We start from the raw sequence: 25765 nt of genomic DNA on the forward strand, positions 1-25765 counted from the left end.
GTGTACAAGTGATTTTGTTTAGTTTTTAAGAAACTGACAGTTTAAAAATAAATTGGTTAAATAAAAACTTCAGTAAATATTAAAACAAAAGAGTTTAGGAAAACAAGTTTACCCATACTGTATATACACTGTATAATACCATACTGCAAAATTATTTTCTTTTAAAGTAGTATTATTATTATAATCAAAAAAAGAAGCGCTATTAAAGTAGTATTATATATATATTTGTATCAAATGGAAGATGCTGCTACCTGTATACATATACTGTAATACAAAACATGACTTCAACAGGAGATATACAGTACTGAAAAATATTTCTAGTTAGACTGTCATTGACTGTCATTACAACTTAATTTTGAATTTGCTGTTCATATTATTATCTCACAATTTATCACACAGTTTTGATAAAAGCCCTTCTATTTTCTCTAGTTTTATTGTATCTTTTTTGTCCTTCTCCAAAAGTTTTTGTTCTATTTTCTGCATTATTCTTTTTTCAAATACTGCAAGCTTCTTATCAATCAAAATCTCAATACAGTTTAAGAGAACTTTGTTGCTGCCTGTGCAATATCTTATTTCAGGTACACCTTGATGCCCAGTTGTAGGTAAGTCCATACTCCCTTCTTCTTCTGTAGTCTTTGTAGCGCCAAATGAACCAGAATACCCATTGGGAGATAATTTAACCACATGCTGATTGTTACTTAAGATGGGAACCTTTGATTGTGAGCCCAATAATGGATTACTTCTTGCTTGATCTGGAACTCCTGATGATTTACTAAAATAATCTTTAGCAGACTCCATCAGATCCCTAGACGTAGTTCCAGCTTTAAAAGCAATATCCAAGAGTGGGCAAAGCTTTTGTTGATCCACAGTATTGTTACCATCATTTATTAAAGCATGAAGTTTCTCAACAAAATTGTCACTATATGAAGGGGAGTCTTTTGATTTTTCCCCATTTTCTGTGGAACTCTGGTCAAACATCACTTTGTTTTCTTGAAATTTTCCATCTTCACAGTCAAGTACCAAGTTTTTTATCCCATTTTGCAAGTTGAATTGAGTTTCATCTTGAATATTGGTAGCTAAACATGGTCTGTTGGCAAATAAATCCAAACTAGTTTTCAGTTCACAGCCTCTAACACTGTCCCCTTTTGGCATATCTTGAGTCTGTACTGTATGTCCCATATCACTGCAGCTATTCATTAACGTTTTATTGATAACTTCATGTTTACCAGTTGTTTCCATACCTGACATGACTGATCTAGACTCTGACATCATGGGGCCAAGCATCATTGACATGAGAGCCATAGGATTATTCCCAAGAAATGGTTTACTTGAATCATTCACACTGTTATAATTTTCTAACATTTGACAGAACATCATGGCTTGTTTCGACATTTGCACATCCTTTTCCTTGAGAACAGAAGATAAGTGATCACTTCCAAATCGGCTACCAGGTTGTCTGGCTGCTTCTACGCCAATTGTCACATGAAAGCCATATACCCACAAAGAATTAACATCAAATATACCTTTCAGTTTCAAAAGCACTGCCTCTTGTAGCTTGTCAAAACGCACTTCACATTTGTATATTTTAGAATCTTCAAAGTCTCTCATTACCTTTCCCTGCACAGTCATGCAATATTCGTCATGTGACCCTGTATAAACTTCAATGACTCGTGCTTCTGACAGCATTGTAATGCCCAAAAGAAGTTTCTTAGTTTTTGATTTTAAACCTTGTTGCATTCGCCGCGCTGATGTTGCTTCATGTTTTGTCACTAGCCGGATACAGCAGTCCACTTGTTCTGTAGCCGGTCGTGATAAACTAAAACATTTGTCTTCGTCCAGGAGATCTACCAGGTCCCCTGTGGGGAAACTAGAAGTTTCTTGAATAACCTGGTGTAGTTTCAGGTCGTTCTCGACGGTCCAGTTACTGGTGGCTTCCATCTTAGCTTTGTTGACAAACATTGTCACAGCTGATCCACACTCACCACCACTCACAATTCATGGATAACACTAAGATAAACCTTTTAAAACTTTTTTACCAAAGTTTTATCTTATTCACTTTATAATTAGTATAGTAAAAATAATATATTTTTAGTCATTTAATTTTCTTTCAATTATATATAAAAATAATTTATAACTTATCAACTGTATGACTTTTTTAAGAAAATAAATATGTCGTCTAAAACTATTATCTCCAGTACATAAGTTTTTCTTACATTATCTCGGGACCATGGAAAATTCATAGCAATAATTATACTTATAATCCCTGTGAAGGTTATTTCTATGAGGCATTGTGATTGGCTGAGTGTGGAGTTGTGTGATTGGTGGAGGTGGCGTGTGCTGGAGGTGGTGGTCTTAGTGAATATATGTAATGTGTCTTCGTCTTTAAGTATATTTTGTATTATGAATGTGACTTTACTACTGTTGCTTTGTTCATAGAGACTTTACTTAATGGTTGATGTCGCTAAACGGCTGATCAAATAGCTTTCAAGGCAAGAGGAACCTTTTTTTTTTTATTATTTTCATCCTGGGTTGAAAAAGATTTTGTTAGATGGTTAATCCAGAGTGTTAGTAACCCAGGATAAGCCAGTGAACGGAGTGCGTCGTCAAGGATTGTCATATTTCCATTATGGTCTTTTAATCTTGTCCCCTAGGATGCGACCCCCAACCGCGCCCGTGGCTTGGTTGGTAACACACTCGCCTCACTAACTGTGGTTCAGTCCCGGCCGGGTGGAAACATTCGTCATGTTTTCTTACACCTGTTGTTCATTTAACAGTAATTAGGTACCTGGTTGTTAGCCGACTGGTGTGGGTCGCATTTTGGGCGACAAGATTGAAGGACCCCAATGGAAATTAGAGAGTCTCTTGGGTTACCCTGGGTGGCTAACCCTCCGGGTTAAAAATCCGAACAAATATTATCTTACTGCTAGGTAAACAGAGATAGGTGTAAGGAAACATTACCAATGTTTGAGTGCACCCTGGGAATCAAACCGGTCTCAGTGTGAGATGAGGCCACCACCAACTGATCGGGGTAGTAACAATGGAAATAAGTCATGCTGTCTGACTTTTTTGGGTTATTCTAGATAATTTACACATATGTTACTATGTATGATAATTGTATTTGTGTACCTGCACCTAAATGAACTTACTTAACACTCCTGGATTACTACCCTGGATAAAGTCTTCATGTCTGAAGTTTGAAGTTAATAGATATTTTTGGTTTTAATATATCTGAGACCTGCCAAATAGGGCCTTTTCTAGGGGCACCTTAATGCTGGTGAAGGGCTCTTGATCCAAGGAATAGGACTTTTCTTCCATGGATCAAGCTTGATTGCCTCTCATTTCCCCATGCACTGTATGACCTTATGGATTTAGAGCTTCTTCCTAAATATAATAAATCAGTCACAAAGGGCTTTGTAAGTTTTTATTTAGGCTTTGGATATAGTGTCATATACCAGGGATAGGAAGGTAAACCCTTCTTACCTTCAACATACACATAATGAGTAATGAGCTTGACAATCAAGTACACCACCTCACTTCAAATTCAAAATTCAGAAATTTATTTCTTTGCATAATATACAATGTGTAGTTTACAAGTAGTAAAATATTGCCATGCACAAAGGAAGCTACTAATGCACGAGTATTTCAGGCAGACTGATTTTAATGCACACATACTACAGTACTTTAAACTGGACACAAGTTAGTGGTGAATTTTAATTATTAATACAAAAAGAGGGGTGGTCAAAATTTTATATTAGTACAGTTTATAATAGTGGGGTTGCAAAAAAAATTATGATTAGTAAAATTTACACCTGTACACTTTTAAATCTGTATTAATACTTGAATTAATTTAGTGTTCTCAAAGTTAATTGGGATTAACTAACTGGTTCTATGATTTCAGACTTGCTGCACACTACTGTGGGCTTACTCCCACTTAACATTTTACTCTCAAATCAATGCTATACAGACTAATAAGATTCAGGAAGGGGGAAGTTAATACATCAATGCACTTGATTACATTTTATTAGTACTTGTATAACAGTTTACACGGTTAAAGAGAAAGTATCTGCTATTAAGATAACTGGGGATAATACAAGGTAATTTAGATAGGAATACAATTAGCTGATGAAATCAGATATACACATACAGAATAGTCCTTAGAATAGATTTCTCCTCGAGATCAGTCAGCTTCTAGGTAAAGGTCCCAAGACCTCACAGTCTCCAGTTCCGTCAGTGACAGAGTTTGGCCACTAATTCCTCACAGAAAGTCTACCATGGTAGACTTTCACAACCAGGTTGTGAAACTTTAGCAGCCACCACTCCCATCATTGCAAGCAAACAGAAACAAGACACCTGGTCTCGCCTCACTTACATTTCTCACAAGCTTGATATTGGACAGGCAGTGTCAAGATACAACATAAAATAAAATAAAAAATGATTTTAGTGGTCTTGAGGGCACTTATTGGCACACAAGAAAGAACATTGTAGATTTAAGCTAAGATAACACAATTGGTAACTGCCTCAGCTTATAACTGAGGGACCAAGGTTTGGTCCCCAGATGAATGAAAGCATTGGGCATGTTTCTTACACCTGTTCCTGTTACCCTAGCAATAAGTAGGTACCCTGGTGTTAATTGTCTTCACGGGGAGACAAAGGACCCCAATGGGGTCCTTTATTGGTTTATCCTGAGTTACTAAGCCTTTGTGTTAATTATCAAAAGAAAATTATCTGTGTGACTTATCAGAAACTAGTACTTAAAATGATATTTCCATCTAGATCTTTTTTGATCTCGACACTGTAAACTACAATATCTTGGTGCCGAAACTAGATGACAACATGAGACTACTGTATCTATGATACTGTGGGTGTCCTGTAGCTCAATTGTTATTTAATACAGTATTGTACTGTACATAGAATCATCTAGAAATGTTAGGTTTTCCATTTTTTTTTTTTACATTGTTTCAGTAATCTTTAATAAAAAGGTTTTTCTTCTGAAATGCATTCCTGATAAAGCAGCCTTTTATAATTGGTAAATATTATGCAATGAAAATTTCCCTAATCTAACCATAACTTTGACAGATTGGTCTTGTTTTGTGGTTATGAAGAAGTTACCGAAGGCAAGCCGTGTGGCTGATTTTTTGCACAAGAGCTTTGTAGTGACATGTGTGAGTATGACCATTTTTAGCATGATTATACTTGGAGAACGTACCTATAACTACTTCATGGTGGTTAAACCTCAACGTTTGGAAGAAAGACGAAGGCTTCAGGAGGAAGGAGATAAAAGCCTAGAGGCTGAAGTACCCGATATTGCCAAAACTTTGAAGGCATAATGAAAAAGGAACACATGAAAAGGTGTGAAGACCATTATGTGATAATCTTAGTGCCAAAATGCTATGAATAATTTAGTTGAACTTTGGTATTGCATGTCAGTTTTTATTAAATGTTCTTTATTGCAAAACAGCAAGTTTATAAATAATTTATTATTTCTTCTCTAGGGTAGCAGGTCTTCTCAGATTCTGACAATGATAAAAACAGCACATTGTCTAATACAACTAGCTCCTCATTTAAGCAGGATTGGTTGTGGCATTCATCGCTTAATCCACAGTACCACTGTAACTTGGACACAACCTAGCTTTCCTTCAGCTGTATGGAAGCTAGGAAGTCTTAATCATGTGGCTATTGCTACTCCTGACCTGAAGAAGAGCACTGCCCTTTATAGGTAAATACCCACTAAAATTGGGTGGGGTTACATTATCTCATTTTCAATATCAGGATCTATAATGCTGTATACTTGAACTAGTTCTCACATCAGGGGAAAGGTACCTTGATTCCAGTGAGGGACTCATGATCCAAGGAACTAGACAAATCCTTCCCTCCCTTAGATCAAACCTGAATGCCTCCTATTTCCCAAACACACTATGACCCCCTGTGGGTTTAGTGCTTCAGCCTTATCAATATAACTACAATGTAACTGATTCCTCTTAGAGCTAGTACTGTAAGTAAATTTAGTGTGTTAGAGTGTGTGTGAATGCAGGTGAATGGTTTTTGGGGCCTGATAAGCTGTTGGAGTGTGAGTAAGGTGATATTTTGTGGAGGGATTCAGGGAAACTGGTTAGCTGGACTTGTCCTGGAGGTGAGAAGTACAAAGCCTGAACTTTAAAGGAAGGGGGGAGGGATACTGACTGTTTGGAGTGACTTCTAAACTGTCGTATCTGGGCTCCTCTACAAAGACGGTGGTTGTGTGTCACCCTTCCTCGGTGGGAGACAACCGATGTGTTGAAAAAAAAAAAATTATGCATTCAAATAGTCACCTAAAAATAGTGGCACCTATACATGGGAAGAGGCTGACTGCACATCATATAGAATTATTCTTGACATAATCAACCATATTAGTCTGTAAAAAAAAAAAAAAAAAAACTTTTTTTTTTCTCTCTCGACAAGTTGGCTGTCTCCCACTGAGGCAGGGTGACCCAAAAAGAAAGAAAAAATCCCCAAAAAGAAAATCCTTTCATCATCATTCAACACTTTCACCTCACTCGCACATAATCACTGTTTTCGCAGAGGTGCCCAGAATACAACAGTTCAGAAGTATATACGTACCTATAAAAATACACAATATATCCCTCCAAAATTGCCAATATTCCGAACCCCCTCCTTTAAAGTGCAGGCATTGTACTTCCCATTTCCAGTACTCAAGTCCGGTTATATAAAATAACCGGTTTCCCTGAATCCCTTCACTAAATATTACCCTGCTCACACTCCAACAGCTCGTCAGGTCCCAAATACCATTTGTCTCCATTCACTCCTATCTAACACACTCACGCATGCTTGCTGGAAGTCCAAACCCCTTGCCAACAACAACTTTACCCCCTCCCTCCAACCTTTTTGAGGACGACCCCTACCCCGCCGTCCTTCCCCTACAGATTTATATGCCCTCCATGTTATTCTACTTGATCCATTCTCTCTGAATGACCAAACCACCTCAACAAACCCTCTTCAGCCCTCTGACTAATACTTTTATTAACTCCACACCTAATTTCCACACTCCGAATTTTCTGCATAATATTTGCACACGTTGCCCTTAGACAGGACATCTCCACTGCCTCCAAACGCTGCAGCATTTACAACCCAAGCTTCACACCCATATAAGAGTGTTGGTACTACTATACTTTCATACATTCCCTTCTTTGCATACATAGATAACATTTTTTTACCTCCACATATACCTCAATGCACCACTCACCTTTTTTCCTTCATCAATTCTATGATTAACCTCATCCTTCATAAATCCCTCTGCTGACACATCAACTCCCAAATATCTGAAAACATTCACTTCTTCCATACCCCTCCTCCCCAATTTGATATCCAATTTTTCTTTATCTAAATCATTTGATACCCTCATCACCTTACTCTTTTCTATGTTCACTTTCAACTTTCTACCTTTACACACACTCCCAAATTCATCCACTAACCTTTGCAATTTTTCTTTAGAATCTCCCATAAGCACAGTATCATCAGCAAAAAGTAACTGTGTCACTTCCCATTTTGTATTTAATTCCCCGCGGGGGCATTGATCCCCGGAATAACCTCCAGGTAACCCCCCTCCTGAACACCCTAGCATTTACTTCTTTTACAACCCCATCTATAAATATATTAAACAATCATGGTGACATTACACATCCCTGTCTAAGACCTACTTTTACTGGGAAGTAGTCTCCCTCTCTTCTACACACCCTAACCTGAGCCTCACTATCCTCATAAAAACTCTTTACAGCATTTAGTAACTTACCACCTATTCCATATACTTGCAACATCTGCCACATTGCTCTCCTCTCCACTCTATCATATGCCTTTTCTAAATCCATAAATGCAATAAAAACTTCCCTGCCTTTATCTAAATACTGTTCACATATATGCTTCAGTGTAAACACCTGATCTACATATCCCCCACCCAGTCTAAAACCTACTTGCTCATCTGCAATTCTACATTCTGTCTTACCTCTAATTCTTTCCATAATAACCCTTCCGTACACTTTTCCCCCTTCCCTTTATATAAAGGGACTATACATGCTCTCTGCCAATCACTAGGTACCTTCCCCTCTTTCATACATTTATTTTTTTTTTATCATCACACTGGCCGATTCCCACCAAGGCAGAGTGGCCCAAAAAAGAAAAACTTTCACCATCATTCACTCCATCACTGTCTTGCCAGAAGGGTGCTTTACACTACAGTTTTTAAACTGCAACATTAACACCCCTCCTTCAGAGTGCAGGCACTGTACTTCCCATCTCCAGGACTCAAGTCCGGCCTGCCGGTTTCCCTGAACCCCTTCATAAATGTTACTTTGCTCACACTCCAACAGCACGTCAAGTATTAAAAACCATTTGTCTCCATTCACTCCTATCAAACACGCTCACGCATGCCTGCTGGAAGTCCAAGCCCCTCGCACACAAAACCTCCTTTACCCCCTCCCTCCAACCTTTCCTAGGCTGACCCCTACCCCGCCTTCCTTCCACTACAGACTGATACACTCTTGAAGTCACTCTGTTTCGCTCCATTCTCTCTACATGTCTGAACCACCTCAACAACCCTTCCTCAGCCCTCTGGACAACAGTTTTGGTAATCCCGCACCTCCTCCTAACTTCCAAACTACGAATTCTCTGCATTATATTCACACCACACATTGCCCTCAGACATGACATCTCCACTGCCTCCAGTCTTCTCCTCGCTGCAACATTCATCACCCATGCTTCACACCCATATAAGAGCGTTGGTAAAACTATACTCTCATACATTCCCCTCTTTGCCTCCAAGGACAAAGTCTTTGTCTCCACAAACTCCTAAGTGCACCACTCACCCTTTTCCCCTCATCAATTCTATGATTCACCTCATCTTTCATAGACCCATCCGCTGACACGTCCACTCCCAAATATCTGAATACATTCACCTCCTCCATACTCTCTCCCTCCAATCTGATATCCAATCTTTCATCACCTAATCTATTTGTTATCCTCATAACCTTACTCTTTCCTGTATTCACTTTTAATTTTCTTCTTTTGCACACCCTACCAAATTCATCCACCAATCTCTGCAACTTCTCTTCAGAATCTTTCAAGAGCACAGTGTCATCAGCAAAGAGCAACTGTGACAACTCCCACTTTGTGTGATTCTTTATCTTTTAACTCCACGCCTCTTGCCAAGACCCTCGCATTTACTTCTCTTACAACCCCATCTATAAATATATTAAACAACCACGGTGACATCACACATCCTTGTCTAAGGCCTACTTTTACTGGGAAATAATCTCCCTCTTTCCTACATACTCTAACTTGAGCCTCACTATCCTCGTAAAAACTCTTCACTGCTTTCAGTAACCTACCTCCTACACCATATACCTGCAACATCTGCCACATTGCCCCCCTATCCACCCCGTCATACGCCTTTTCCAAATCCATAAATGCCACAAAGACCTCTTTAGCCTTATCTAAATACTGTTCACTTATGTTTCACTGTAAACACCTGGTCCACACACCCCCTACCTTTCCTAAAGCCTGCTTGTTCATCTGCTATCCTATTCTCCGTCTTACTCTTAATTCTTTCAATAATAACTCTTCCATACACTTTACCAGGTATACTCAACAGACTTATCCCCCTATAATTTTTGCACTCTCTTTTGTCCCCTTTGCCTTTATACAAAGGAACTATGCATGCTCTCTGCCAGTCCCTAGGTACCTTACCCTCTTCCATACATTTATTAAATAATTGCACCAACCACTCCAAAACTATATCCCCACCTGCTTTTAACATTTCTATCTTTATCACATCAATCCTGGCTGCCTTACCCCCTTTCATTTTACCTACTGCCTCACGAACTTCCCCCCCACTCACAACTGGCTCTTCCTCACTCCTACAAGATGTTATTCATCCTTTCCCTATACACAAAATCACAGCTTCCCTATCTTCATCAACATTTAACAATTCCTCAAAATATTCCCTCCATCTTCATACATTTCATACATTTATTAAACAAAAATACCAACCACTCCAACACTATGTCCCCCACTGCTTTTAACATTTGTCATGATCCCGCCAGTTCCAGCTGCTTTACCCCCTTTCATTCTACATACTACCTAATGCACCTCCCCCACACTCGCATCCTGCTCTTCTTCACTCCTAAAAGATGGTATACCTCCCTGGCCAGTGCATGAAATTACCGCCTCCCTTTCTTCGCCGACATTTAAAAGTTCCTCAAGATATTCTTGCCATCTACCCAATACCTCCATCTCCCCATCTACTAACTCCCCTACTCTGTTTTTAACTGACAAATCCATTCGTTCCCTAGGCTTTCTTAACTTATTTAACTCACTCCAATTCTCTTTTATCACACCCTTTACTTCATCATTCCACCAATCACTCCTATTTCCTCCTGCACCCACCCTCCTATAACCACAAACTTCTGCCCCACATTCTAATACTGCATTTTTAAAACTATTCCAACCCTCTTCAACCCCCCCACTACTCATACTTGCACCAGCCCACCTTTCTGCCAATAATTGCTTATATTTCACCTGAATTTCCTCCTCCCTTAGTTTATACACATTCACCTCCCTCTTACTTTTTGTTGCCATTTTCCTCTTATCCCATCTACCTCTTACTCTTACTGTAGCTACAACTAGATAATGATGCGATATATCAGTTGCTTCTCTATAAACCTGTATATCCTGGAGCCTACCCATCAACTTTTTATCCACCAATACATGATCTAACAAACCACTTTCATTACGTGCTATATCATACCTTGTATATTTATTTATCCTCTTTTTTCATAAAATATGTATTACTTATTACCAAACCTCTTTCTACACATAGCTCAATTAAAGGCTTCCCATTTTCATTTACCCCTGGCACCCCAAATTTATCTACTACTACCTCCACAACATTTTTACCCATTTGAGCATTAAAATCCCCAACCACAAGTACTCTCACACTTGGTTCAAAACTCCCCAGGCATTCACTCAACATTTCGCAAAATCTGTCTCTCCTCTATACTTCTCTCTTCCGCAGGTGCATATACGCTTACTATAACCCACTTTTCACATCCAACCTTTATTTTGCTCCACATAATCCTTGAATTAATACCTTTATAGTCCCTCTTTTCCTGCCATAGCTTATCCTTCAACATTATTGCTACTCCTTCTTTAGCTCTAACTCTATTTGAAACCCCTGACCTAATCCCATTTATTCCTCTCCACTGAAACTCGCCCACCCCCTTCAGCTTTGTTTCACTTAAAGCCAGGATGTTCAGCTTCTCATTCATAACATCCACAATCATCTCTTTCTTATCATTTGCACAACATCCACGCACATTCAGACTTCCCACTTTGACAATTTTCTTCTTATTCTTTTTAGTAATTATTACAGGAAAAGGGGTTACTACCCCATTGTTCCCGGCATTTTAGTTGACTTTTACAACACGCATGGCTTACGGAAGAAAGATTCTTATTCCACTTCCCCATGGATATAAAAGGAAAAATAATAAGAACAAGAACTAAGATAAGATCAAAGAAAACTCGGGTAAGTGTGTATAAATAAACGTGTACATGTATGTTTAGTGTGACCTAAGTGTAATTTGAAGTAGCAAGACGTACCTGTATTCTTGCATATTTATGAGACGGACGAAAGACACCAGCAATCCTACCATCATGTAAAACAATTACTGGCTTTCGTTTTACACTTACTTGGCAGGACGGTAGTACCTCCCTGGGTGGTTGCTGTCTACCAACCTACTGAAGAACTTGCATGTTTTTCCTTGTTTTATGCAGGCTCATTTTGTGTGAATTTGTTTATATACATCAATTCTGTTTCTTCCAGGATTTCCCTATGCCTGTGTGGTAGAAATTCCATGTGACTAGAGAGGGTGGTTGTGTGCTTTTTGCTATGTGATTACCTAAGTCCACCACTTGATTTTAACTCTATCAGTCAACACTGGTTTTATGTTGCCATTCATAAGTAAGCAAACATTTAGGCATGATAAATCCGGTAGACATTTACTAAAAAAGAGAAGAAGAAAAACTTTATTAAACTGGGATGCTTGAATGTGCGTGGATGTAGTGCGGATGACAAGAAACACATGATTGCTGATGTTATGAATGAAAAGAAGTTGGATGTCCTGGCCCTAAGCGAAACGAAGCTGTAGGGGGTAGGGGAGTTTCGGTGGGGGGAAATAAATGGGATTAAATGTGGAGTATCTGAGAGAGTTAGAGCAAAGGAAGGGGTAGCAGTAATGTTGAAGGATCAGTTATGGAAGGAGAAAAGAGAATATGAATGTGTAAATTCGAGAATTATGTGGATTAAAGTAAAGGTTGGATGCGAGAAGTGGGTCATAATAAGCGTGTATGCACCTGGAGAAGAGAGGAATGTAGAGGAGAGAGAGAGATTTTGGGAGATGTTAAGTGAATGTATAGGAGCCTTTAAACCAAGTGAGAGAGTAATTGTGGTAGGGGATCTGAATGCTAAAGTAGGAGAAACTTTTAGAGAGGGTGTGGTAGGTAAGTTTGGGGTGCCAGGTGTAAATGATAATGGGAGCCCTTTGATTGAACTTTGTATAGAAATGGGTTTAGTTATAGGTAATACATATTTTAAGAAAAAGAGGGTAAATAAGTATACAAAATATGATGTAGGGCAAAATGACAGTAGTTTGTTGGATTATGTATTGGTAGATAAAAGACTGTTGAGTAGACTTCAGGATGTACATGTTTATAGAGGGGCCAGAGATATGTCAGATCACTTTCTAGTTGTAACTACACTGAGAGTAAATGGTAGATGGGATACAAGGAGAATAGAAGCATCAGGGAAGAGAGAGGTGAAGGCTTATAAACTAAAAGAGGAGGCAGTTAGGGTAAGATATGAACAGCTATTGGAGGATAGATGGGCTAATGAGAGCATAGGCAATGGGGTCGAAGAGGTATGGGGTAGGTTTAAAAATGTAGTGTTAAGAGTGTTCAGCAGAAGTTTGTGGTTACAGGAAAGTGGGTGCAGGAGGGAAGAGGAGCGATTGGTGGAATGATGTAAAGAGAGTAGTAAGGGAGAAAAAGTTAGCATATGAGAAGTTTTTACAAAGTAGAAGTGATGCAAGGAGGGAAGAGTATATGGAGAAAAAGAGAGAGGTTAAGAGAGTGGTGAAGCAATGTAAAAAGAGAGCAAATGAGAGAGTGGGTGAGATGTTATCAACAAATTTTGTTGAAAATAAGAAAAAGTTTTGGAGTGAGATTAACAAGTTAAGGAAGCCTAGAGAACAAATAGATTTGTCAGTTAAAAATAGGAGAGGAGAGTTATTAAATGGAGAGTTAGAGGTATTGGGAAGATGGAGGGAATATTTTGAGGAATTGTTAAATGTTGATGAAGATAGGGAAGCTGTGATTTCGTGTATAGGGCAAGGAGGAATAACATCTTGTAGGAGTGAGGAACAGCCAGTTGTGAGTGTGGGGGAAGTTCGTGAGGCAGTAGGTAAAATGAAAGGGGGTAAGGCAGCCAGGATTGATGGGATAAAGATAGAAATGTTAAAAGCAGGTGGGGATATAGTTTTGGAGTGGTTGGTGCAATTATTTAATAAATGTATGGAAGAGGGTAAGGTACCTAGGGATTGGCAGAGAGCATGCATAGTTCCTTTGTATAAAGGCAAAGGGGACAAAAGAGAGTGCAAAAATTATAGGGGGATAAGTCTGTTGATAGTAGCAATAATGTTGAAGGATAAGCTGTGGCAGGAAAAGAGGGACTACAAATGTATAAATTCAAGGATTATGTGGAATAAAATAAAGATTGGATGTGAAAAGTGGGTTATAGTAAGCATGTATGCACCTGGAGAAGAGAGAAGTGTAGAGGAGAGAGAGAGATTCTGGGAAATGTTGAGTGAATGCATGGGGAGTTTTGAATCAAGTGTGAGAGTAATGGTGGTTGGGGATTTCAATGCTAAAGTGGGTAAAAATGTTACGGAGGGAGTAGAAGGTAAATTTGGGGTGCCAGGGGTAAATGTAAATGGGGAGCCTTTAATTGAGCTATGTGCAGAAAGAAATTTGGTAATAAGTAATACATATTTTATGAAAAAGAGGATAAATAAATATACAAGGTATGATGTAGCACGTAATGAAAGTAGTTTGTTAGATTATGTATTGGTGGATAAAAGATTGATGGGTAGGCTCCAGGATGTACATGTTTATAGAGGGGCAACTGATATATCGGATCATTATTTAGTTGTAGCTACAGTTAGAGTAAGAGGTAGATGGGAAAAGAGGAAGGTGGCAACAACAAGTAAGAGGGAGGTGAAAGTGTATAAACAAAGGGAGGAGGAAGTTCGGGCGAGATATAAGCGACTATTGGCAAAAAGGTGGGCCAGTGCAAAGATGAGTAGTGGGGGGGTTGAAGAGGGTTGGAATAGTTTTAAAAATGCAGTATTAGAATGTGGGGCAGAAGTTTGTGGTTATAGGAGGGTGGGGGCAGGAGGAAAGAGGAGTGATTTATTTATTTATTTATTTATTTAGAAATTTTAGCATACATACAGTGGTACAAAAAAATACAGGTAAGAGCAGCATGCCAAAGCCACTTATATGCATAGCATTACGGGCTGGCTTACAATTAACTTAAGATTAACTAAGCAATGGTGAAATCAGTGATAAGACATTATTGTAAACAGATAACTATAAAATACAAATGAGTATTACAAAGACAGGTCATATGGTTGCATGCATTGCTGTTCATTCAGTAGAATGGAGTATTCTGTTAGGTAGTGTATTTAAAAAAAATAACAAAGTTAGGTTTAATATTTGTGTGATATAATTGTGAGTAACATTTAGGATATACAATTTATATGGTTCAGTTATTCAGTATTTATTTGGTTTTGAGTGAGTAAGTGAACTTTGAGAAGAGACTTGAATTTATAAACAGGTAGTGTTTCTTTTATATTTACAGGTAATGAATTCCAGATTTTTAGATTAAAGGGTGTGATAAAAGAGAAAAAGGTAGCTTATGAGAGGTTTTTACAAAGCAGAAGTGTTATAAGAAGAGCAGAGTATATGGAGAGTAAAAGAAAGGTAAAGAGAGTGGTGAGAGAGTGCAAAAGGAGAGCAGATGAAAGAGTGGGAGAGGCGCTGTCAAGAAATTTTAATGAAAATAAGAAAAAATTTTGGAGTGAGTTAAACAAGTTAAGAAAGCCTAGGGAAAGTATGGATTTGTCAGTTAAAAACAGAGTAGGGGAGTTAGTAGATGGAGAGAGGGAGGTATTAGGTAGATGGCGAGAATATTTTGAGGAACTTTTAAATGTTGAGGAAGAAAGGGAGGCGGTAATTTCATGCACTGACCAGGGAGGTATACCATCTTTTAGGAGTGAAGAAGAGCAGAATGTGAGTGTGGTGGAGGTACGTGAGGCATTACGTAGAATGAAAGGGGGTAAAGCAGCTGGAACTGATGGGATCATGACGGAAATGTTAAAAGCAGGGGGGGATATAGTGTTGGAGTGGTTGGTACTTTTGTTTAATAAATGTATGAAAGAGGGGAAGGTACCTAGGGATTGGCGGAGAGCATGTATAGTCCCTTTATATAAAGGGAAAGGGGACAAAAGGGATTGTAAAAATTATAGAGGAATAAGTTTACTGAGTATACCAGGAAAAGTATACGGTAGGGTTATAATTGAAAGAATTAGAGGATGAGCAGGGAGGCTTCAGAGTGGGTAGGGGATGTGTAGATCAAGTGTTTACATTGAAACATGTATGTGAACAGTATTTAGATAAAGGTAGGGAAGTTTTTATTGCATTTATGGATTTAGAAAAGGCTTATGATAGAGTGGATAGAGGAGCAATGTGGCAGATGTTGCAAGTACGTATATGGAATAGGTGGTAAGTTACTAAATGCTGTAAAGAGCTTTTATGAGGATAGCGAGGCTCAGGTTAGGGTGTGTAGAAGAGAGGGAGACTACTTCCCGGTAAAAGTAGGTCTTAGACAGGGATGTGTAATGTCACCATGGTTGTTTAATATATTTATAGATGGGGTTGTAAAGGAAGTAAATGCTAGGGTGTTCGGGAGAGGGGTGGGATTAAATTATGGGGAATCAAATTCAAAATGGGAACTGACACAGTTACTTTTTGCTGATGATGCTGTGCTTATGGGAGATTCTAAAGAAAAATTGCAAAGGTTAGTGGATGAGCTTGAGAATGTGTGTAAAGGTAGAAAGTTGAAAGTGAACATAGAAAAGAGTAAGGTGATGAGGGTATCAAATGATTTAGATAAAGAAAAATTGGATATCAAATTGGGGAGGAGGAGTATGGAAGAAGTGAATGTTTTCAGATACTTGGGAGTTGACGTGTCAGTGGACGGGTTTATGAAGGATGAGGTAAATCATAGAATTGATGAGGGAAAAAAGGTGAGTGGTGCGTTGAGGTATATGTGGAGTCAAAAAACGTTATCTATGGAGGCAAAGAAGGGAATGTATGAAAGTATAGTAGTACCAACACTCTTATATGGATGTGAAGCTTGGGTGATAAATGCAGCAGCGAGGAGACGGTTGGAGGCAGTGGAGATGTCCTGTCTAAGGGCAATGTGTGGTGTAAATATTATGCAGAAAATTTGGAGTGTGGAAATTAGAAGGTGTGGTGTTATTAAAAGCATTAGTCAGAGGGCAGAAGAGGGGTTGTTGAGGTGGTTTGGTCATTTAGAGAGAAGGGATCAAAGTAGAATGACATGGAAAGCATATAAATCTATAGGGAAAGGAAGGAGGGGTAGGGGTCGTCCTCGAAAGGGTTGGAAAGAGGGGGTAAAGGAGGTTTTGTGGGCAAGGGGCTTGGACTTCCAGCAAGTGTGCATGAGCGTGTTAGATAGGAGTGAATGGAGACGAATGATACTTGGGACCTGACGATGTGTTGGAGTGTGAGCAGGGTAATATTTAGTGAAGGGATTCAGGGAAACCGGTTATTTTCATATAGTCGGACTTGAATTCTGGAAATGGGAAGTACAATGCCTGCACTTTAAAGGAGGGGTTTGGGATATTGGCAGTTTGGAGGGATATGTTGTGTATCTTTATACGTATATGTTTCTGAACTGTTGTATTCTGAGCACCTCTGCAAAAGCAGTGATAATGTGTGAGTGTGGTGAAAGTGTTGAATGATGAAAGTATTTTCTTTTCGGGGATTTTCTTTTTTGGGTCACCCTGCCCCGGTGGGAGACGGCCGACTTGTTGAAAAAAAAAAAAAAAAAAGGCTGTTGAGTATACCTGGTAAAGTGTATGGTAGAGTTGTTATTGAAAGAATTAAGAGTAAAACGGAGAATAGGATAGCAGATGAACAAGGAGGCTTTAGGAAAGGTAGGGGGTGTGTGGACCAGGTGTTTACAGTGAAACATAAAAGTGAACAGTATTTAGATAAGGCTAAAGAGGTCTTTGTGGCATTTATGGATTTGGAAAAGGCGTATGACAGGGTGGATAGGGGGGCAATGTGGCAGATGTTGCAGGTGTATGGTGTAGGAGGTAGGTTACTGAAAACAGTGAAGAGTTTTTACGAGGATAGTGAGGCTCAAGTTAGAGTATGTAGGAAAGAGGGTAATTATATCCCAGTAAAAGTAGGCCTTAGACAAGGATGTGTGATGTCACCGTGGTTGTTTAATATATTTATAGATGGGGTTGTAAGAGAAGTAAATGCGAGGGTCTTGGCAAGAGGCGTGGAGTTAAAAGATAAAGAATCACACATAAAGTGGGAGTTGTCACAGTTGCTCTTTGCTGATGACACTGTGCTCTTGGGAGATTCTGAAGAGAAGTTGCAGAGATTGGTGGCTTAATTTGGTAGGGTGTGCAAAAGAAGAAAATTAAAAGTGAATACAGGAAAGAGTAAGATTATGAGGATAACCAAAAGATTAGGTGATGAAAGATTGGATATCAGATTGGAGGGAGAGAGTATGGAGGAGGTGAATGTATTCAGATATTTGGGAGTGGACGTGTCAGCGGATGGGTCTATGAAAGATGAGGTGAATCATAGAATTGATGAGGGGAAAAGGGTGAGTGGTGCACTTAGGAATCTGTGGAGACAAAGACTTTGTCCTTGGAGGTAAAGAGGGGAAAGTATGAGAGTATAGTTTTACCAACGCTCTTATATGGGTGTGAAGCATTGGTGATGAATGTTGCAGCGAGGAGAAGGCTGGAGGCAGTGGAGATGTCATGTCTGAGGGCAATGTGTGGTGTGAATATAATGCAGAGAATTTGTAGTTTGGAAGTTAGGAGGAGGTGCGGGATTACCAAAACTGTTGTCCAGAGGGCTGAGGAAGGGTTGTTGAGGTGGTTCGGACATGTAGAGAGAATGGAGCGAAACAGAGTGACTTCAAGAGTGTATCAGTCTGTAGTGGAAGGAAGGCGGGGTAGGGGTCGGCCTAGGAAAGGTTGGAGGGAGGGGGTAAAGGAGATTTTGTGTGCGAGGGGCTTGGACTTCCAGCAGGCATGCGTGAGCGTGTTTGATAGGAGTGAATGGAAACAAATGGTTTTTAATACTTGACGTGCTGTTGGAGTGTGAGCAAAGTAACATTTATGAAGGGGTTCAGGGAAACCGGTAGGCCGGACTTGAGTCCTGGAGATGGGAAGTACAGTGCCTGCACTCTGAAGGAGGGGTGTTGATGTTGCAGTTTAAAAACTGTAGTGTAAAGCACCCTTCTGGCAAGACAGTGATGGAGTGAATGATGGTGAAAGTTTTTCTTTTTCGGGCCACCCTGCCTTGGTGGGAATCGGCCAGTGTGGTAATAAAATAAAATATAAAAATCAATCTGGTAACATATCTTGAATGAAAACCTATTGTTATTCTTCATCTTGAGTATCTTAGCACGTGTGCACTTTAATCCAGACAGATAGGCTCGTTGGTTGATGGTGGAGGGAAAAGGGATTTTTTTTTTTTTTTTTACCAGTTGCATTTGTTAGGCACCATATAGCCGTATACGAATCTGATATACGTACTATACTCATAATTTTTTGGTAGAAGTAAGTTTTTTCTGATTTGTATAGGGAATACTAGTGATTTTCTTTTTATGCTAAATTTTTTTATACAAGGCCATTTTGTACATTTAGTTATAGATAGTAGGTTGGTAGACATCAACCACCCAGGGCGGTACTACCGTCCTGCCAAGTGAGTGTAAAACAATTGCGGGTGTCTTTTTTCTGTCTCATAAACATTCAAGATTTCAGGTACATCTTGCTAATTCTACTTACACTTAGGTCACACCATACGTACATGTACACGTTTATGTATACACACTCATCTGAGTTTTCTTTGATTTTATCTTAATAGTCCGTGTTCTCATTGCTTTTCCTTTCATATCCATGGGGAAGTGGAATAATAATCTTTCCTCCTGCATGTTGTAAAAGTCAACTAAAATGCAGAGAACAGTGGGCTAGTAACCCCTTTTCCTGTATACCCTACTAAAAAGAAAAAAAAGAAAACCGTCAAAGTGGGATGTTTGAATGTGTGTGGATGTTGTGTGAATGATAAAAAAGAGATGATTGTTACAAATGAAAAGAAACTGGATGTCCTGGCTTTAAGTGAAACAAAGCTGAAGGGGGTGGGAGAGTTTCAGTGGGGAGAAATAAATGGGATTAGATCAGGAGTTTTAAATGGTTAGAGCTAAAGGAGGAGTAGCAATAATGTTGAAGGGATAAGTTATGGCAGGAAAAGAGGGAATATAAATTCAAGGATTATATGGAGTAAAATAAAGGTTGGATGTGAAAAGTGGGTTATAGTAAGCATTTATGCACCTGAAGAAGAGACAAGTGTAGAGGAGAGAGATTTTGGGAAATGTTCAGTGCGTGGGGAGTTTTGAACCAAGTGTGAGAATACTTGTGGTTGGGGATTTCGATGCTAAAGTGGGTAAAAATGTTGTAGAGGGAGTAGTAGGTAAATTTGGGGTGCCAGGGGTAAATGAAAATGGGGAGCCTTTAATTGAGTTATGTGTAGAAAGAGGTTTGGTAATAAGTATATTTTATGAAAAAAGAGGATAAATAAGTAGCTACAGTTAGAGTAAGAGGTAGATGGGACAAAAGGAAAATGGCAACAAGAGAGAGGTGAAAGTGTATAAACTAAGGGAGGAGGAAGTTAGGGTGAGATATAAGCAACTACTAGCAGAAAAGTGGGCTAGTGCAAGTATGAGTAGTGGGGGGGGGGGGGAGTTGAAGAGGGTTGGAATAGTTTTAAAAATACAGTACATATTAGAATGTGGGGCAGAAGTTTGTAGCTATAGGAGGGTGGGCACAGGAGGAAAGAGGAATGATGAAGTAAAGGGTGTGATAAAAGAGAGAACTTGTAATTTAACTGTGCCATACATTTAAATTCCTCAGATAGAATTTTCCCCAAAGATGGGCCTTCTAAATGATACTAGGTATTTTAGCCTATTGTAGAATTATTGATTGTTGTATTGTGTGCTTGTGTGAAGGGGTTAGCATGCATGCATGCAAGTGAATATTTTTATTTTAGTATTGCATCGAGCCCAAAAACTTCTATGCTCAGTACTAATGCATGTTCTTATTGGTAAAGAGATGTGCTGGGTGCAGAGGTGAGCGACATACAAGCTCTTCCAGACCATGGGGTATACACAGTATTTGTCAAGCTGGACAATGCAAAACTTGAACTGCTGCATCCATTGGGAGAGAATAGTCCCATTCAGGTAAACAGTTCATATTAAGGTACTGACAATTATTTTGACTTTACAATACAGTGGAGGTACTGACAATTATTTTGACTTTACAATACAGTGGACCCTCGACCAACGATATTAATCCGTTCCTGAGAGCTCATTGTTAGTCGAAATTATCGTTAGTAGAGCTAATTTTCCCCATAAGGAATATTGGAAATCAAATTCGTTTCTGACACCCCAAAGTATTGAAAAAAAAAATTTTACCACATGAAATATTAATTTTATTACACACAAACTGAAGAAGACATGTACAATTACATGACACTTACCTTTATTGAAGGTCTGGTGATGATTGATGGGATGGGAGGAGGGGAGAGTGTGGATGGTGTTAGTGTTTAGAAGGGGAATCCCCTTCCATTAGGACTTGAGGTGTCAAGTCCTTTTCTGGGGTTACTTCCCTTCTTCTTTTAATGCCACTAGGACCAGCTTGAGAGTCACTGGACCTCTGTCGCACAACATATCTGTCCATAGAGGCCTGTATCTCCCATTCCTTTATGACATTCCTAAAGCGTTTCACAACATTGTCAGTGTAATAGTCACCAGCACGGCTTGCAATAGCTGTGTGAGGGTGATTTTCATCAAAAAAGGTTTGTACTTTAAGCCACATTGCACACATTTCCTTAATCTTTGAAGTAGCCAGCTTCCTCAATTTCTCTCTCTCCTCCTCCGGAGCAGTTTCCTCAGGCCCGGCCTCTTGCTGTTGAAGATGATCTAGCAGCTCATCAGTGGTTAGTTCATCATTGTCCTCCTCCACCAACTCTTCCACATCCTCCCCACTAACCTCCAACCCCAAGGACTTCCCCAGTGCCACAATTGATTCCACAACTGGCATACACTTCTCAGGGTTAGCCTCAAATCCTTCAAGATCCCTTTTGTCTACACATTCTGGCCACAGTTTCTTCCAAGCAGAGTTCAAGGTCCTCTTAGTCACTTCCTCCCAAACCTTACCTATCATGTTTACACAATTGAGGATGCTAAAGTGATCTCTCCAAAACTCTCTTAGAGTCAGTTGAGTTTCTGAGGTCACTACAAAGCACCTTTCAAACATAGCTTTTGTGTAGAGTATTTTGAAGTTTGTAATGACCTGCTGGTCCATGGGCTGCAGGAGAGGAGTGGTATCAGGAGGCAAAAACTTGACCTTAATGAAGCTCATTTCCGCAGAAAGTCGCTCTTCCACGTCTGAAGGATGACCAGGAGCATTGTCTAATACCAGGAGGCACTTAAGGTCCAATTTATTTTCCAGGAGGTAATTTTTCACAGTGGGGGCAAATGCATGGTGTAACCAGTCATAGAAAAAGTCCCTAGTGACCCATGCCTTACTGTTTGCCCTCCACAGCACACACAAATTAGCCTTGAGGACATTGTTTTTCCTGAACACTCTCGGAGTTTCAGAGTGATACACTAATAAAGCCTTCACCTTGCAATCACCACTAGCATCAGCACACATCAACAGAGTAAGCCTGTCTTTCATAGGCTGATGTCCTGGCTGATGTGCCTTTCCTCCTGAGTAATGTAGGTCCTGCTTGGCATTTTCTTCCAAAACAGGCCTGTTTCGTCATAATTAAACACTTGTTCAGGTTTCAATTCTTCACTGTCTATGTACTCCTTGAATTCCTGCACATATTTTTCAGCTGCTTTTTGGTCCGAACTGGCAGCCTCACCATTCCTTATCACACTATGTATGCCACTATGATTCTTAAATCTCTCAAACCAACCTTTGCTGGCCTTAAATTCACTCACATCACCACTAGTTGCAGGAATTTTTCTAATTAAATCGTCATGCAACTTCCTAGCCTTTTCACATATGATCGCTTGAGAGATGCTATCTCCTGCTATCTGTTTTTCGTTTATCCACACCAATAACAGTCTCTCAACATCATCCATCACTTGCGATCTCAGTTTCGAAAACATAGTTGCACCTTTGGCAAGAAGAGCTTCCTTGATTGCCGTTTTCTTGGCCACAATAGTAGCGATGGTTGATTGGGGTTTTGTGTACAACCTGGCCAGCTCAGAGACACGCACTCCACTTTCATACTTAGCAATGATCTCTTTCTTCATATCCATAGTAATTCTCGCCCTTTTTGCTGTCGAGTTGGCACTAGAAGCTTTCTTGGGGCCCATGGTGAATTACTTTGTAATAAAGTTGGTAGAATTACCGATAATATGTAAAGTAAAAGGACACAAGTGCAACTAATGTGACATTTATTGTGGCAACGTTTCGCTCTCCAGGAGCTTTATCAAGCACCTGGCTTGATAAAGCTCCTGGAGAGCGAAACGTTGCCACAATAAATGTCACATTAGTTGCACTTGTGTCCTTTTGTGTGACTTATTTTGCAGGTGCAATCACTAAAAACGCTGTGATAATATGAAATGTTCCTATTGTATGTTTGGATGGGACTGCGGTGGCTGGCTGGCTGGCTTATAAACACTGGCACCCACGGGATAAGTGAGGCACGCTCAGGCCACAAGTGGACGTGTCTTGAAAGGAACAAATCGTATTGGTAGAGTTTTTTAGTGCTAGTCGAGGCAAAATTTTTGCATTAAAATGTATCGCTAGTCGGATTTAACGTTAGATGATGCCATCGTTGGTCGAGGGTCCACTGTATTTAATATTTTCATGGTAGGAGCCATTATTCATTAGAACAATGACCACTAACTAACACTTTAGCTGGATTAGTGGGTTGATAGAGGATGTCATCAGTATGCAGTTAATAATAGGGCATGTATAACATGTTTATATGAACTATTTTTTTCCCTACAAATTTAATTAAAATTAGGAGCTTTTATCTAAAAGCACTACAGAAAGGCTAGCCAGCCTTGCTTCTTCCCACTAAAATTATTTGTTCATAAATGTCTAGATTTTTTTCAAAAAGTGAGAGCAGTACTGGAAAAAAAGTACTAATTCAAACCTGAAATCATATAGAAATGTCACAGTTTGCTATTAAATCAGAATTTAGGGGTGGGGAGGACTCTGTGGTTTGACATTTGCTTCATCATGGCAGAGTTACGACTGAGGGGAAAAAAAACACAACAGGTCAGGTGAAGAGGTTAGGAGAAAGTCAGAAAACAGTTTGTGCAAAGAATGAAAAGAGGCATGGGAAAAGATAGGTCAAGTCATGTGTTATGAACACTAGAGCATTTGACACTGTACATACTAGGAAAGACAAACATCAACAAACAAAACTTGGCTACTGGTAGTTCTCCTTGTAGTTAAGGTAATATTTTTTAAGATGTTATTGGATGTTATATTTTTAACAACAACTTGTTAAAAGTGCCAAAATTACAAGGGTAGGTTGGAGAACTTTTAAAATTAAAGATTAAATTGCGAGTTACTCATACTGTATGGGTACCAATTTAACGTGGGTCAAAAGAACTAAGCGAACATGTTCAACTTGCTGAATAATGTACATACAGTTGTTAAATTAATGGCCAGAAACGTATTTTATGAAATTTCTAAAATTCGTAATTCAGGAATACCATAAATTTCTGTATATACAGTAGAGTCATTTAGCACAAGTTTATTTGGCACAATTTGGGTATAGCACGATTGAAGAATTGTGGCACAGTTTTAAGTAACATGTCGTAAAATTAATTTAACACGGTTCAGTTTGTGGCTTTTTTGGGGCTCTCAGGAATGTAACCCTATTTTCCCTATAAGTTCTTCAGTTCATCTAACATGGTTTTTTTACCTAACACGGCATTTTCAGGAACGTAACTACCGTGTTAAATGACAGTCTACTGTATATTAAATTGTTTCAAGTTTAAGGTTATTCTTCAAATATTGCTTTAATCTCATTAATATTAATAAGAGATAATCTCCAGAAAGACCATGGATTTGGGCTTAAGTTGGGTAATCAAAGCATGTGTATTTGAGGATCAGCTGTACAGTACACAGTAAAGTACAGTATTGTGCATTTTTTACTTTAATTTTCATTCATTGAAATTTGATTCTAACTTGCATTTCAGAATTTCCTCAATAAGAACAAGACTGGAGGCATCCATCACATCTGCATCGAGGTAAATGACATTAAAGCTGCAATGAAAGACCTCAAAGAACAAAATATTCGGTGCTTAAGTAATGAACCAAAAATTGGAGCTCATGGTAAACCAGTAGTATTTTTACATCCAAAAGATTGTGATGGAGTCTTGGTCGAATTAGAAGAAACAAAGCTTTGAAAGACCTCGTGTAAATACAGCACCTGTCCCATAAAATAAGAAGTACTTGAAATTCTTTCACTGGTTTCTTAAGAGTAGCTTTTTGGTTTTGGTGCCATCTTCAATGACTAAATACTGTAAATCAAAGAGCAGTTTTATATTTAGAAAGTCTTGTCATTTAATTCAGTATGTATTACAAAACAATTTGGAGTAAAGTATTATTAATAAGAAAAATTATTGAGTATATGAGCAGGAAATGCTTTACTTTATTTAGGTAAATGATTATATTTACATTAATTTTTTTGTAATGTGTACATAATAAAAACAAATTGTATTCTTATAATTACTACCCTTCAGAACTTAACCCTTAAACTGTCCAAACGTAGATCTACGTTTTTTCAACATTTGAAAGTGTGTAAAAAAAAAAGTAATCTTTTCTTTTTTTAATTTGAAAATGTGTAAAAAAAAAAAACTTTGATCTTCTACTTTTTTTTTTTTGCCAGTAGGAGGGAAGTGAAAATGTATAAACTAAGGGAGGAGGAAGTTTGGGTGAGATATAAGTGACTATTGGCAGAAAGGTGGGCTAGTGCAAAGATGAGTAGTGGGGGGGGGTTGAAGAGGGTTGGACGAGTTTTAAAATTGCAGTGTTAGAATGTGCGGCAGAAGTTTGTGGTTATAGGAGGGTGGGGGCAGGAGGAAAGAGGAGTGATTGGTGGAATTATGAAGTAAAGGGTGTGATAAAAAGAGAAAAAGTTAGCTTATGAGAGGTTTTTACAAAGCAAAAGTGTTATAAGAAGAGCAGAGTATATGGAGAGTAAAAGAAAGGTGAAGAGAGTGGTGAGAGAGTGCAAAAGGAGAGCAGATGATAGAATGGGAGAGGCACTGTCAAGAAATTTTAATGAAAAT

At 38.9% G+C, this 25765-nt stretch overlaps 2 protein-coding genes across 6 annotated transcripts in view; one reads left to right on the top strand and one right to left on the bottom strand.

Annotated features, from left to right (window-relative positions):
* Nucleotides 1-1980, bottom strand: part of LOC128701328 (uncharacterized) — a 2562-nt gene extending 582 nt beyond the window's left edge. Inside the window, exon 1 of the mRNA XM_053795003.2 lies at nucleotides 1-1980. This exon is cut by the window's left edge and continues 582 nt beyond it. Coding sequence (XP_053650978.2) covers nucleotides 382-1959 — 1578 coding nt within the window. The 5' untranslated portion in view covers nucleotides 1960-1980 and the 3' untranslated portion in view covers nucleotides 1-381.
* Nucleotides 1981-2265: 285 nt separating this feature from the next.
* On the top strand, nucleotides 2266-25193 carry LOC128703988 (ethylmalonyl-CoA/methylmalonyl-CoA epimerase-like). Of its 5 annotated transcripts, none has more exons than XM_070091926.1 (5): nucleotides 2266-2365; nucleotides 5077-5162; nucleotides 5493-5716; nucleotides 20545-20674; nucleotides 24671-25193. In XM_070091926.1, the coding sequence occupies exons 1-5, from the start codon at nucleotides 2281-2283 to the stop codon at nucleotides 24878-24880; spliced, it is 735 nt and encodes a 244-aa protein (XP_069948027.1). In that variant the 5' UTR covers nucleotides 2266-2280; the 3' UTR covers nucleotides 24881-25193. The 5 variants fall into 5 exon arrangements, with proteins under 5 accessions (XP_069948027.1, XP_069948030.1, XP_069948031.1 ...); XM_070091927.1 differs by having other exon boundaries at nucleotides 2309-2489; XM_070091928.1 differs by having other exon boundaries at nucleotides 2333-2346.
* Nucleotides 25194-25765: the final 572 nt, after the last annotated feature.

The sequence above is a fragment of the Cherax quadricarinatus genome, chromosome 37 (genome assembly GCF_038502225.1).
Source record: "Cherax quadricarinatus isolate ZL_2023a chromosome 37, ASM3850222v1, whole genome shotgun sequence".
NCBI classification, from domain to species: domain Eukaryota; kingdom Metazoa; phylum Arthropoda; class Malacostraca; order Decapoda; family Parastacidae; genus Cherax; species Cherax quadricarinatus.